At 38.9% G+C, this 15,621-nt stretch overlaps 1 protein-coding gene across 1 annotated transcript in view; it reads right to left on the reverse strand.

Moving 5' to 3' along the window:
• The window catches only part of syne1b (spectrin repeat containing, nuclear envelope 1b), a 98,438-nt gene that overhangs the window by 72,119 nt on the left and 10,698 nt on the right, over window positions 1–15,621 (reverse strand). The window contains exons 3-21 of the mRNA XM_042500233.1: window positions 12,475–12,570; window positions 9,782–9,865; window positions 8,771–8,863; window positions 7,675–7,853; window positions 7,346–7,542; window positions 6,575–6,684; window positions 5,144–5,176; window positions 4,798–4,905; window positions 4,557–4,694; window positions 3,934–4,098; window positions 3,697–3,809; window positions 3,151–3,319; window positions 2,958–3,054; window positions 2,827–2,847; window positions 2,286–2,488; window positions 1,963–2,127; window positions 1,687–1,839; window positions 1,450–1,593; window positions 74–241 (exon numbers count right to left, since the gene is read on the reverse strand). Of these exons, the coding sequence (XP_042356167.1) occupies window positions 74–241; window positions 1,450–1,593; window positions 1,687–1,839; window positions 1,963–2,127; window positions 2,286–2,488; window positions 2,827–2,847; window positions 2,958–3,054; window positions 3,151–3,319; window positions 3,697–3,809; window positions 3,934–4,098; window positions 4,557–4,694; window positions 4,798–4,905; window positions 5,144–5,176; window positions 6,575–6,684; window positions 7,346–7,542; window positions 7,675–7,853; window positions 8,771–8,863; window positions 9,782–9,865; window positions 12,475–12,570 (2,436 nt within the window). The remainder of the gene's footprint in view (window positions 1–73; window positions 242–1,449; window positions 1,594–1,686; window positions 1,840–1,962; window positions 2,128–2,285; window positions 2,489–2,826; window positions 2,848–2,957; window positions 3,055–3,150; window positions 3,320–3,696; window positions 3,810–3,933; window positions 4,099–4,556; window positions 4,695–4,797; window positions 4,906–5,143; window positions 5,177–6,574; window positions 6,685–7,345; window positions 7,543–7,674; window positions 7,854–8,770; window positions 8,864–9,781; window positions 9,866–12,474; window positions 12,571–15,621) is intronic.

Raw genomic sequence — 15,621 nt, forward strand, 5'->3', positions numbered from 1 at the left:
CTTTATGTACGATTCTAAAAACCATTTAACAAAGCTGAAACTGTATCATATTATAACTCTTAATATTAGCTACCTGACACTTCTGTTTAAAGTCAACTGGTGACTCAGATTCGGAGGTGCTGGTGATATGACTGGCCTTCTCCAGAGCCTGGTAGAAACCTGTGATGTTCTTCTCCATTTCTTCCAGTGGAGGTAACAGAGACTGTGATTCCCTCAGCAGAGGCAAACATCTCTCCCTTACCTGATCAGAGAAAAGCATGTTGATTAAGCTGAATCACAGATGACTTTTATGCAGTTTGGGATCTTAAATCAGATGCAGCAAACACCAACACATTTTAACACCATGCCAGGAATAAACTCTGTTTAATATGTGTATTTGCATATCATTTGCAATATGGCAGCACTAAGTTTCATTATGATTCAGCAAATTTTAATCTGTTTCCACTGTAGAAATTACCTGCATTACTTATTTACCCTTGTAATGTCCTTGCAATTGCTATACACCTTTTGTCCTCTGGGGTCATTCTGACCCCGCCCTGTTTTGACTGTTATTTAAAGCATATTGTATAAATTATCAATCAATTCTGTGTTACACCTTTAGTCTTACTTCAGTCCAACCCATTATCATACATCTTTCCCTTTGTTTTGGAATTTAGGGCCAATAGACCTTGTTTACATAAGTATAAAAAATATGTTTTGATAGCAAAAGATTTCATTTGGGGTCAGATTGATCCCAAGGACAACACGAGGGTTTATTTAAGCTTTGGTTCAACTTTGAATATAATAGTTTGGTTTGTACTCAGGTAAATTATTCTGGTTAAGGTTAGGATAAGGTTTGCTTAATTCTATGTAAAAAGAAAGTAAGAAAGAAACAAAAGACAAGAACACCCTACTCCAGGGAAAAAAATATAAGTTATGAGCACCCTAAATACAAACTGGCTTTCAGTATCAGCCTTAAAAAAACACTAGTTTAACTACATTGAACAAACACAACTTTTGGGTTCGCCAAGTGATGCCTCTGAGCCCAAAATACTTTTTCCCATTAATGTAGATTGTGAAACAGACATGGGGCTTTTTTTTGAGTGTCAAAATGACTCTTTTCACTATCTAGATTTGATCCATTTGGTCCGATAACATTTTTAAAGTCTTGAGGAGTCAGAAACCAAAAGTTTGCTGCTACCCTTGTAAAGTTTCTACTGCTCCCTCTAAGGGCTCAATGATGCAGAATGTAATTAACAATCTATGTAATTTTATACTCAGGAAGTAAAATGTTTATGGCTTCATGCACCAGTGAGCAGTTTTCATAGGAATGAACAGAGCCCTACCTCCAACTCTATATCCATTTCCCTTCATACATTCATGGTATACACACACTTGCACACATAAAAAGAGAAAGAAGAGAAGCTCAACAAGGGCATGACTTCATATTGCATAATGACATGCACACACCTTGCTCAGCTGCTCTTTGATCGAGGCCATCACAGCCATCATCTGTGAAACCTCCTCCTGTGGAGTGTCTTTGGTCAACAGCTGAGCAGTGCGGCTCGCTGCCTTACAGGCGGCTTCCATAGCTGGCACTTTGTGCTTGATTTCCTACAGTAAGTCGGGATAAAGAGTGTAATGATTTTTCTTTGCACAGAAGATAAAATAAAAATCCAGAAAAGGATGAGAGAATCGGCTGCTCACCTCAACATCTTGAACAAAGGCTCTGACGTTCAGGAAAGACACTTGGACAGGAGCAGTCATCTTCTCGTTGGTTGCATCCATGAACATTTTCAGTGTATTAATACCATCCTGGTAGTCTTGTCTCAACTTGTCAACTTCATCTGCCCTTGCATACTTCCAATGAAACAGAAGACGACAGGACAGTTAATTTTTATCAACTTTGAAAACTGAAGCTGATGTGAAAGAAGGTATTATTATATTATTTTTTAACAATAAAGTTGCTCAAACGGCATTTACATGTTTGACTTTGACAAACAGCTCCCTCCATCTCCCGTTCAGAAGGAGAAGCTGCTGCTTCAGATCTCGTGAGACTGTGTCATCACAGGTTTCAATGAGAAAATTCCCAGCGTCATTCATGTCCATGTGCTGCTGCATCCAATGAGAAAGGTTCCTGAAGAAATCCTGACAGAAGAAAAGAAAACAAATATCATAGCTGCAGAAACACACATGCTCTGTGACCATTCAAAGAACCATTTCTCGTAATTTTTGGCAGCACAATATAAGCTGTATTTTACAAAAAATACTGTTTTTCATTATCAAGCATCTGTGATTGTACTTACCCGTTTGGCATTCTCTGACTGATTGAGCATCTGCTCACCGTCCTCTAGCCAGGCCTGCAGAGACGCCACCGTGCTGCTGTACTTCTCCCAGTTAGAGATCACCTCCTCCAGCATGCTGCGAACACTCCGCACCTCCAAAGCCAGGTGCTTCCACTGAGCTGTGGCATCATTGAGGAATTTACTTACCCCTTCTGCTTCATCAACTGAAAGTAAAATATAAAAAAAAAAGTTCAGTTTATTGAAACCAACACCAGTATCAAATGTACAGATTTACAAGAGGAGCAGATTATGTCTGATGATCATTCAGCCATTTGGTTGATGCTATGGTCTGTTAGGTCGGGAAGATCAAGCTAAAATAGCATTCCAACTGATGAAATTATTGCTACTTTTTCATGCATAAGGCAATATTATGATTTTGCAGGTCTCAGAATTCAATGTATGTTAGAAAAGAAAAGTGCAGCCCCACAATTATGAAGAGAAACGGCTCAGGTGACAGGCAAAGTTAAGGTTTTAAAGATTGTCAGGCCGTATTTGGACTTACCTCTGTTACAGGTCTTAGACCCTGTAACATGAAATCGATAATAAGACTTTTTACGATGAGCCCAAGCAGATTTATATTTACATTTACAGACATAACAAACAAGTTGGTAGTAAAACAGAAAAGACTCTTACTTGAACTGTCAGACTTTACATAAACCTCTGCAGCTTGTTTGAGGCCTGTGAAGATGATCTCATACTGCTCAAAGAACCTGTGGCCTTCTACAAAAGTCTGAAACAGAAAATCAAACATAGAAACAAAGATTTAACACTTTGACAGACAAAGTGACATTCAAATGCCACTAAAACACCAATAAGTTCTACTTACAAGGTAGGTTTGCAGCAGGAGTTCGACAGAGTCCCGTCTGCCGTATTTAATAATCCAGGACTTCAGCTTTGACTCAGCCAACATAAGAAATGCCATCAGTCGATACTTCATTTCCCAGAATTCCAGTTTAATCAAGTGACCATATGATGACGTGGACACAAAATTGAATCTGAAAATTCAACAGATGTTCAAAAATCTAGGGCTGCAACTCTCATTTATTATCATTAAAAATTAAAGGTCCAATGTGCAGGATTTAGTGGCATCTATTGGCAGAAATTGTATATGCGTAATATTCATATATATCTTTTCATTGGTTTATAGTATGTCTCCATCTGCTAGTATGCATAATATGATGTTAATTCCACCACAGAGGAGATTTGAAGACCACTAAAATTAAGTGGGAAAAGGTTGATATATTGATATCAGTATCGGTTATTGGCCAAATGAGATGTTATATATTGGCATGTTGGATATTGGCAAAAAATCCAATATCGTGTATCCCTAAATTTTAAAATTAACTCACAAGACAATGTTATCAGGTCTTACCGTTCAGCCATATCTTGGAGCTGCTCGGGTGGAACAGGTACCCCGTTCACTGATCTGTCCCTGTGAATCTGGTGGAAGGTTTGTCTGTGCGATTCCAAGTTTTTTAACACCTCCTGCAAAATTAAATCACATAACATCACTTCTATGTTCTACTCTCCTGTTTGGATACCTAACAGATCAAGAACATGGTACAGTAAGTATCCAAACACACTTAAAGTCAAGCATCTGCTGCGTTACCTTATGCTGCTCTAGTTTTCTGTGCAGAACATTGGCTGTCTCCTCGTGAGCATGCTGGATGGGAATGTCCTCTCTCAGAGCCATCTCAGCCCTGTGAAGCCAAGCTCCGATCACTCCCAGGGGACCGGGCAGAGACTTGTCCAGATGGATGTGCCAGTCCAGCAGCTGCAATTGAAAACCATTAAAAAACCCACTCTGCCAAAGCAAGATCCCGCCATAGAGGAGGCTGTGCTGATCAAAACATGTCCACATGTTCACAAGCAATCACGCTACAAAGGAGTCTAGACGAGCTGCGGATGTCCAGAGGGGCGGACTAACCCCAAAACAAAACCTCCTCTGTTCCCGTCTCCTCCTCTCTGAACAAACTCTTATTCAAACGCTTCCATCCCACTGAACTTTGACTGGCAGCCAGTGACGGGAGCTTTCTCTCATTATGATCACTTTCACTGTGGTAATGCAATTTTCAAGTAAAAAAAAATAATGAGGAAAAACGAACTGGAAATCTATATTTACTCTAATGTTCTGTTTAATGTAGGTATGATTAATTATCATAATTAATTCTGCTTTCTTTGTGGCTTGGTTATAAATTATTCATGATGTGTAGAAGTATGCAGTACAATTACCCTGGCGGATACACGGTCCCATGCCTGTTTGACCAGAGCCTGGTCCACGGACAGCTTGCCGTCTCTGTGGACTGGCTGCAGTAGCGGATCTGTCTGCTTTTTCTTCATTTCATACTGTACACGGAAGCTCTTGAATGCCTGCAACAAAAAGATAAAATTAGAGTGGTGAGGGTAGATGAATGTCTTTGTCAAAGCAGAATGTTATCTAACAGTGCACTTTGTCTTTCCGAGTCTGACTCACCTGATATTTGTCAGTGAGGTTTCCCTCTGCTCCCTGGGCCCGAAGCACATCTCTCTCCAGCTGATCTAAAAACACCTTTAGCTCTCTCAGCATCTTCCGCTCCTCTCTCTGTCACAGTCAGGGAACAAGCAGCTTAGAGTCACAGGAACAAACTGGTTTTAATCCTTTTTTCCTCAAATGAGCATGCCAATATGTTAAGAAACTCACACCAAACTGACATTCCAGAAATACCTCTCTATTCCTTCAAGCTCTACATTTTAACACAGATTAGTCATGGTAGAAGGAAAGGGGTAGGGACACTAGTATCTTCTTAAAACCTTCCGATTGTTATTTTAGTGAAACATACCTCAAGCATTTGCTCTATATCTTGGGGACCAAACTATCCAGGAAAGCAGCAAGGCACACAAAGAGATGCAAACACACCACAAAAGGCATTAGAATAGCAAGGAGAAAAAAAACAAGCAAAGTGGATGGAAGATGGGATGAGGGCGAGGTGGGAACACACTCCATGCAGAGAGCATGCAGCACTATGACCTGAACTCTCACCTGAAGCACTGGCACTGACAGTGCAAAAGTTGGAATTGAGCCAAGAAGCAGCTTAATGTGCACAAAAAAATGAGTAGATGGAGAAATTAAATGAGCGTGATGATGGGAAACAAAATCTTGATGATTTTTTTACTGCTGTGTTCATGCTGCGATTATTTTGATTCATGAGAGCTTTATGAGATAAAATGACAAATATGAAGAATTGCAGGCACAGGCTTACAACCAATAAGCACAGCATCAGTTGAAGGGTAACTTCATTTGTTTTCAACTTGGATCCTGTTTCCCCATGTTTTTGTGACTAATTGGAACAACAGTTTTCAAAATTGTTCCAGTATTCAGTGAGATCGCTGCAATCTGAAAAAGCGAAAGAGGCAATCTAATAATAATGGGCAGATCCACACCATAAAGTTACATCTTTTTAAATTGCTTGTTTTTTGCTACTGAAGGGCTCTGACGTTATTAGAAGACTCCCTGCAGAAATAGACCTTTTTGTCAAAGAGTAAGATACTTTTTGTTTAACCAAAAACAGCCCGAAATCGCTATCACAGTTTTTGCACTGTTGCAACAATCATCCTTAAATAAACCCTTAATTCCCTCAGTGAGATGTGAAAGTATGCTTGCTCTATACACACTAAAATTACTGTTAATTTAAATGGAGTCTGGTGAGTTTGGTGATGGCGATTTTGGGGCTGTTTGTGGTTAAAGAATAAGGATCTTATTCCTAAACAAGAACGTCCCCATAAGGATCTTTTCTATAATGTTGACAGACACTTAAAATAACAATATGAGCCTGTCAGTGGCAAAAACAAGCACTTTGGGTGAATGTAAAATGAAGCGCACAAATGCCCCAAATAGTTACAGAGCAGCCTCTTTGGCCATTGCCAGCTGCAGCGCTCTTGCTCAATATTTGTCCAGTTTCAAAAGTTATTATTCCCATGAGTTCATTAAACACAAAACTTGGGCAAACAGGGTCTGTGTTGAAAAATACCAAACTTTCCCTTTAAAGCATGTTTTCATATGCTGTTCATCTCTAACGGTCATTCTTGATGAATGATGAGGCACAAGTCAATTTTTGTGAAATGTGGATGGCAACAATATATACAACTACATGGTTAAATCATTACACATGAAGTTAAATATCCATACTAAAGAATTTAGCAGTAACACAGTGATTTTTCCCTGGATGTGTACTGATCTCAGTATTCAGTATAATAAGCTTTTAACGAAATACCTCATCCTGCTGTCCATCAGTCTCAGAGTGGTGGGGGTTTGGGTAGTGCTTGAGGAACTGAGCCACATACGTCATGATGGATTTCTCATCTGGTTTGTCTACATCCACATCTGCAGACCAACGCAAACATTATATGATGCACACGATGAAACTTTATACAGAAAATAAGGTAATGCAAATGTCTTTTAGGGCCTCTTTAACATGACATCATACCTGTAGAAATGAAGTGTAGATATGACAGAGCCATTAAATTTGGTATTAACATAAAAAAAAACATTTTGCATCCTCAAGAGGATAAATCTCCTCAAGCCTGACAGTTAATTATACACATCTACTTTCGTCTCCATCCTTGACCTGATGTTTCTAGAAATCGGGGTCAAGCTCCCATAAAAGCAGAGACGTTTCAGTGTAGCTCTTTGTGCAATAAAGCATCACAACTCTGCCGGGGAAGACAGGACTGCAGAGACACTGAAGACTGCTTTACTTCCACAGACTAAAACTCACAAGTAACCACAGCATTTTAATCCTCTGGAGGGTTTCAACATACATATTATCAAAAAGACTCATGCAGAATAGACTGACAGAGTCACACAATGTTATTAATCTAACTGATACTGTATACATATGTGCTGTGTTTATGTCTAAAACACTAGCAAACTTCAAACTTAATTACTTAACACCCACATCCAGTGCTATTATGTTTGATTAGACATGATAGCATTGAAAACACTGAAAATCATTAATGCAAGCAGCAGGAGAGGTCAAGGGCACCTTCTGGGTCCAGCAGGCGGGGAATACCAAGTTCATTTTCTGCAAGTGCAAAGGCGTCTTCCAAATTCTCCCTGTTGCTCCTCCTCCGCACCACCTCCATGTCCACCAAATCTGGCCTGATGGCGTGCACCACCGACTGGAACGCAACACCATCGCGCCAGCTGGGACCAAAGTCCTTCACCTCAATTCCATGATACCTGAAAATCACATGTGAGCACCGAGATATTATGTATTCTGTATCTTATACAGTATATAGAAACTGTATATACACCCATATCTATAAACATTTTGTAACACCTGGCCAAAAACGTAATCTGAGAGTGACATACTTGGCTGCTGTGCACTGCACCCATCTGAGCAGGGCCTTCTTGGCATTGCCCTGAAACTTGTTAACCACCTTTCGCTTCATGGGAGGGCTTCCTGCTTCAGAGCTGGCTAAACTCTCCACAGAGGAGTTGCTGTTGGACAGGGCCTGGAGGGCTGGCAGGTTGCTGGTTAACTCCTCAATCTAGGCGAAGAACAACAACAATGGGAAAAGAAGAGGTTGCTTTGTGACCATAGAAACAAGAAAAGAAAATGGTAAGGCTGCATGATTGTGGCCAAACTAATAATCACGATTATTTTGATTGATACTGAGATTACAATTATTCGTATGGAAAGACATTTTATTGCACATTTACAATTACATATACAGCACTGCTTTAATTTCCATATAATAGTTGATAAACAGATGATTTTCATTTTACCTGTCTGTATTTGCAACATTCAGGAGAGATTTTCATGTGCGCATAGTGTTATGACAGCTCTTCATAAGTGGAAGCTGGCTGATAGTTTTGGAGGTCCTTGATTTAATATGCAGCACCATTTCCATGGATGGAGCATGCATTTTAAACAATAATGTTGCAGTTACTTATATTCCTTTAACTGTGGGAAGCTAAAATCATGATTGTGATTCATCTTTGATAGATTGTGCAGCCGTATGCAGCTCTATGCTTAAAGTACACTAGTGTATGTAAAGTCATGGAACAATAGACAGACCATGATGTTTCAGAAACAGCCCAAAATTATTATCACCAAACCCACCAGATTCCATTAAAACAGAAGGTAATTTTATCATCCTGAAACGCATTCATTTGACAGAAACAAAATAAAGCTAATAAAAAAAGAGCATGGTTTGTATTTTCACTATTTCAACTATCACCAACTCTGGTTTATAATAAATAAAAAACAATTAACTCACCTGGTTAAATGTGAGAGTATGCTGACTTTAAACAAACTAAAATTACTGTTTTTTCAAATGGAGTCTGGTGGATTTGGTGATGGTGATTTCCAGGCTGTTTCTGGTTTAACAAAAGCCATGCTGAGCAAAAGCAGTGAGCGGAGTAAGCACAGTTAGTTAGTTTGGGGATTTGGGGATTAAATCACCTGGAAGTAGAGGATAACCGTCCATATCAACCCAAGGACAATTGATGGTCGTCCATCTGCGATGTCAGTGGCATGAATGTTAACGAGTTTGATCTGAAACAAAAGCCAAGCAGAGGATTATTCTGGAAAGTAAGTCACATGCAGACTGTCTGGGGATTTCTTTTTTTCAATTTAACCAACAGAAACTCTAATAAGTTTCATTCTGTCAAAATACACATTGCAAGCTCAAACTTTTCTGCTCAAAGTCATCAAAGTCAGGCTTTTGATGCAACAGTGAAAAGTGAACCAGAAGAAAAGAAAGAATTCAACTAAAACACAAGACATTTGAGCTCCAAAAAAAAAAGAGAAGAGAACTGTGTTGAACTCGGAATTAAAGGAAAAGCAGAGGTACCACAGCACTGCAACCCTTGCACTGGAAACATTTACAGTTTGCCATATTTACATCTCTGCATTTGAACAGCTCAGAATAGTACACAAATACACATCCATTGTTCTAGTCAAAATGCATCAAAATGCATGTCAGTAGAAAAGCGTAATGACTACATGTACTGAAACAGAATGGCTGTATCCAAGCTTTGCTTTGTACACATCGTGCATCAAATGAAAAGAATGCATACAGTATGTCATCACACAGGGCGTTTAATGGCGACTGACCGGAGATCCTCGATACACAGACTGAAGGCGCACGTGATGGGAGAGAAATCACAACAATGTAAGTCTCAGTCCTCAGGGAACCCGGATGAAAGTGGGACACAGGCTTCATACAGCCAAGGGATTTTAGAGCTAGGTTATGTAATCAAGAAGTCCTATTTCTATCTGCTGCTTTTCTGAACATAGAGCATGTTGCACAGACCTTATGCGCACTAACAAATAACTAATCAACAGATTTTTCTTAGGAGCTCTGGACTTCTTTTACACATGCCACTGTTTTTCTCTAGCATGATATTTAGTTCGGAAAAAATACTTTAAAACATTTAAAAGGTGAAACTGCTGATAAGATTGATGGTTTACCTTTCTGCCTTCGAGGAATTTAAGTGCTGTGCCGATGTTGGAAACCCAGTGGATCCTCTTCAGCTGGCGACCTTGCTCACGGGGCTTAAGATGGAGAGGACAGAGAGTGAAAATCAAGTTAGCTGAGACAGCCTCATCATTACAGCTGAGGATATCTTCATTTTAAACATGGTGAGGAATCAACTGCTGATTGTTACTAAACCACTCACTTTGGTTGGTCTGGTTGCACAATTTGATAGTAAAAGTGGCTTAGGGGTATTAGCATGGCTTTTCTTCCATAAATTAACTGGTGAGTGCTAAAGCTGCTTTAAGCAGGGTTCCTACAGCTTAAGGCACGTGAGAATCAAGGCTTTTTAAAGACTTTTTATTTGCCACTTGGATTGCAATTTAAGACCAATTTTACAACCACTGAAATTGAAAATCAGTTGCTTACATATAAAAAAAATAAAATACTTTTTGGTGTCATTCATGCTAGGGTATTTTGGAAGATGTTATTTGTTTAAAATAATAATAATAATAATTATTATTATTATTATTATTAAAGAAAATAAAAGATGGCAACTGTTATGTAATGTCAGAGAAAAAAAAAACCTAAAATCTGATTTCCCATTTTAAGACATTTAAATAACAACTATGGCCTTATTTTTAGTTTAATTAATTCAGTGCCTTTTAAGATATTTTAAGGACCCACAGGAACCCTGACTTTAAGAGAAAACGTATAATACTGTGCTTTAAAACATGAGTGAGAAGCGGCTGCAGTTAGATCTGTGTGAAATTTTTGGCCGGTAAGAACCAGCAGGGGTTCATTCCTCCGTACAGCAACTGAAAGCATCAGGCAGTGTTCACCGTGACATGCAACTGAGTCATTTGCCAACTAACAGCTTTGCGGATGACATGGCAGTTTGTTTCAAGACAGGTCTGATTACTAAATCCCTATCAGAGTCTGGGCCAGTGTATATGTGTGTGTGGGCTTGTGTTGCTGTTTTTCTGAGGACTGATTTCAGCTTCAAACCACTGTTATGAGGACATTTGTGCACTGCAGGGACATTTAGGCAGGCTAAGTACAGATTAGGGTAAGAGTTGGGTTCAATTAGTTCTGGTGGGGGAGGTCAGGGTTTGGGGCTGGGGGATGCATTATGCCAAAGAGGGTTCTTACAAATATGCAAAGATGAACATGCATGTGTGTGTTAGGGAGGGAGAGAATAGGAAGAAACAGACACAAGTGAGCCAGCAGCTTCTCACAGCGGGAAGGGTCAGATCTAAATTATCTCACTGCAATTTCTGCACAGTGATGCTTATGTGCTTCAATGATTAATGTGAGCAACAGCAATTTTATCCCAAGTTGTGATGTCTTAGTTTTGTATGGATCTAGCAAAGATAGAATAAATATACAATCTTTAATTAGGTTTTGGTTGCATCTTGGTTCAGTTGTCACTGTTTAAGTTGAGTAAGTATTACAATAAATAAATCACAGTTGTAAAATGTGGTTTTACGCATTTGTCTAAGCAATCTTTTATGAATTTACAGTACATAGTCAAACACTTGTTCAATATTTTCCTCCAAAAGACTGAATAAAATCAAACATTTAAGGATTTATTATGTGAATTTAACTGGTTGCATTCAATGTCATCCCTGATGATCTCCTAAACTTAAAGGGACAGTTTATCCCCAAACCCAAAATATGTATATTTACTCTTACCTATAGGGCTAATTATCAGTCTTAATAGTTTTGGTTTGGGTTTGAGTGTTGGGATATCAGCTGTAGAGATATCTGTCTCTGTCCAATACAATAAAACTAGATGGCACTCAGCTTGTGGTGCTCAAAGCGCCAAAAAATACATCCAAAAAACTGAACAGAAATGTCTTTTTCCCGAAATCATGACCCATGTAGGAAGTGTTTTCTTCCTACCAAACTACACTCGCCAAATGAATCACTATGCAGAAGGAAGTGTGCATCTACTCATGGACAAGAGGCTCATGCTTATGACATTGCAAGATGTAAACACTGCTGTAATGTCTGCTAGCTCAGTGGTACTAGGTGAGCTAGCGAAAGATGCACAATTTCTTTTTTGGGCACTTTGAGCAACACAAACCAAGTGCCATTTAGATCCATTATTTGAAACAAGGCCAACATCTCTCCAGCCAATATCTCCATCACTCAGCAACTAACACCAAAACAATCTAGATTGATAAAAAGCACTACTAGTAAGAGGAAAAATATATATTCTTCATTTTGGGATAAATTGTCTCTCATCTCAGATAACTACCAGGCACTATCTTTGCTGCTTAGCTTTGGCTTTGAAAAGTATTTTGTTGCTGTAAAGACCAAATAGCAGCACAGTTCTGATTTGTTCAAACTTTTAACTTATATATATTTATATATATAATGTAGTGAATTTGTATGCTGATTTCATGTTTTAAACCATAAAATAAAATAAAATATATTGACAACAAGGCATTATACAATGTAGGGGATCAGCACATACATGTGCAAGGTGATTTGAGGGTGAAAATGTGTGCCTTGATTAACATATTCATTATTTCAAGTGTTTTTTTATAAACGGTGGCTCATCCCCTTTAATAAATCCACACTTAAAATCAAGCAAAATAAAAATTATTTAAGCATCTGCAAGGTAAGAATCAGGTTCAACATGTAATGTAAAATTGTAATAATAATGTAAAGTACTACTTACTAGTCTTTGACCAGACAGAACCTCCAACAGAGCCAAAAGCTTCACCCCATCTTTGATGTCCTCAAAAAGGTCGTTAACCTCTAGTGGGGGTTTATACTGGAGAGAGGAAACACAACATTAACAGCACAGAAAGTAATCATTACAAGATAAATAAAACATTTTAATAATGAGAAATGAAGAAGTCTTGAAAACCATTGGATTTGTAGACCCAGTAATGCTGCACTGTTAGTTCTATGGTGTGAAAAGGATATTGGTATTCTAATCCATTAGCAGGGTGAGGAGAAACCAAATGCTGTTTGTGAGAAACAGGCTTGTTAGCAACAACCACAGAGCCTCCCTGCAGCTGAAAAGATGGTGCCTTTCTCCTCAGCAGTGGCCTGGTGCCCAGTCCTGAGGCGATGCCACTCATTTAACCCTAATTGGACTGTCTCCTGATATCATATCCACACATTTATAAAGCTGCACGACCTCCAGCATGAGTGACAGTGTTATAACCTCGTGTGTTACACAAGCATTATTGTATAAGTAAATGAAACAGATGTGTCTTTTTTCAGCATAATGGACTTTTAATTAAAAGGAAAGCTCGCCATGGGAATTCTTTATTTGGCACCATATACAGGCCATTTCACAACTCAACATACTCCATGACAGGATGCAGTTGGCTGCCTATTTGGGGCAAAGCAGTGTGAAGAGGCGAGCGTCTGTCCTGTTATTCTGTACATGCACACTCCTCCTCCTACCGTCACAAAGGCACGGTAGAAGGTGTTTCAGAAGGTGCCGCAATTTTTTAAAATTCATCTGAACAACACAGGCAAGGCAAGTTAATTTATATAGCACATTTTGGCAAAGTGCTTTACATAAAATGTCAAAAGCATTAAGACAAAGCGCAAAAGAAACACATTAAAGGACATTTAATTACGATTAAAAATGCCATTAAAGAGCTAGAGAATATAAAATAGAAACAAGTGAACATTTACTATGACAAGTAAAAATAAACAAAACAAGAATAACAATAAAAGTGCATTGTAAGAAATGAATAAATATTTGATGTGATAAAAGGCAGCGGCAAGCAAAAAAGTCTTCAGTGCTGATCTAAAAGAATTGAGAGTTGTAGTGGACCTGCAGTTTTCTGTAGGTTTGTTCCAGAAATGTAATGCATAGAAACTAAACAATGCTCTGCCATGTTTAGTCTTAACTCTAGGGACGCAAAGCAGACCTGTCCAAGAAGACCTGAGAGGTCTCGACGGTTCATAGTGTAGCAGAAGGTAAGAAATGTATTTAGGGCCTAAACAATTCGGTACTTTAAAAACAACAGTGGTACTTTGCAATTAATTCTCTGACAGACAGGAGGTCAGTTACTGATTCAAAACATGCTCTACTTGTTGATGTAAACCTGTAAACCTTGAGGGAAATAAAATAAAACTGGTTAAAAAAAAATACTGTTCAATTAACCCTGCAACTAAATATCCATTAGAATTGTATGAGTGTGCATACAGGTATGTATGAGGAGTTTTTAGTTGAATATACTATTTGACTATAAAAAAAGTAGTCTGTTCTCATGCCCTGTTCCTTCATATATGTACAAAAAGTAATGCATCACAATTCGAATATAACCCACATAATCGGGCAAGGCTGCAAACACATGACCAATGCATTGACTGAAGTAAAGAAATAACGAGTCCCCATAAAGAGGTAGATCAGGGTAGTGGATAAAACACAAGACTTTTCCCAAGGAGACCAGCGTTCAGATACATGTAAAACCAAATGAACACTGAGAAATTTTAAGGTTCACTGTCACCATTTTTCCTTTCCCAAACCTAACCAACACATCCGTGCTTGTCTTAAGCTTTTCTATGTGACTTAAAGTTAAGTATGTAACTTTACATTAGATACATATCATCATTCACAGGGTTCTAATTCAGCAGATATCACACAAACCGATGTATGTGCATTTTTAAAAAATATCATACAAATCTTGCACAATCAAACAAAAATAAATTATGTCATTATGTAAATCATTCCCACCCTGGAAAATATATTAACTCAGTACCAGTGTCACATGAGACTCCCTAACAGTGGAAAAACTGTGAAAATCACAGGAAAGATGCTGAGTAATACAATATCAGGGGAAATGGACACAGAGGCTGAAGGGAAAGTGTGACTGCTAGAGGAAGTTCAAACTTAGATAATACACACTTTCACCCATAAACAGGAGATTCCTTTCAGACTGACATTCATCATTTATTCAAACACATAAAACTATTACAAGAAAGCTTTTGCTCACTGACAAGAAAAGTCATGTCTATTGAAAACGTTCCTCCTAAATAAGCCAGTGTCACTCATACAGTGTAAATAAGACTGTTTGAGTGCTCTCTCATGATGTAGCTTATGCTACATTAGTCCTATTGGTATGCACAGTGAGTGAGCTTGAGCGCAGTGCATGAATAATGAAGAATAGACCAACAGAGCGTCTCTGCGTTGGCCCGCCACATAACTGAGATTCTTCTAAAGTTTTAGAAGCCACCCTTTGAACTAATTGTGGGCAGATCGGGCTCAACAAAAGGCCCCTCTAAACTGAATCTCTTTGCTAGGTTACAGACTTAAACCCCTGCAGCGGTGTCTGACTAGTCCAACACTGTGCTGTGTCATCAGTGACTCCAGTCCCACAGAGATCACTCATTCCTATTCTGAGTCCCGACCACTTCTTCGGTGTGCAAAATCTAATACAGTTTGTTATTTTCGGGTCACAGTATGAAGTAACGCAGCATGTGTTATTGTTATTTACATGCATGAACCTTAGAAGCAGACGACGGCCTACAGGGAACTGTCCTCACCCTCCTGCTCTCCATCTGCACACCGCATCACTATCCCTGCCAATCCTGTCCACAAATACACACACTCACATGAATAACAAAACACCCACGCACATACCTACACACTCATACACAGCGGGCACACACAAACACCTAATACACAACATACCACACACACCAGTTTCTGAATAATTCCATTATACCTCCCGTATGTCCACATAAACACACTCCACTAGAGGTGCAGAAGCTCATCCAAGTATAAAGGCCTCTAGTGAGCCTCTTTTCTGCACTGTGAAGATGCATCTGAGCTCTGCTTTGTCATCTTACCAGCAAT

This window comes from Plectropomus leopardus, chromosome 14 (genome assembly GCF_008729295.1).
Source record: "Plectropomus leopardus isolate mb chromosome 14, YSFRI_Pleo_2.0, whole genome shotgun sequence".
Classification (NCBI taxonomy): Eukaryota; Metazoa; Chordata; class Actinopteri; order Perciformes; family Serranidae; genus Plectropomus; species Plectropomus leopardus.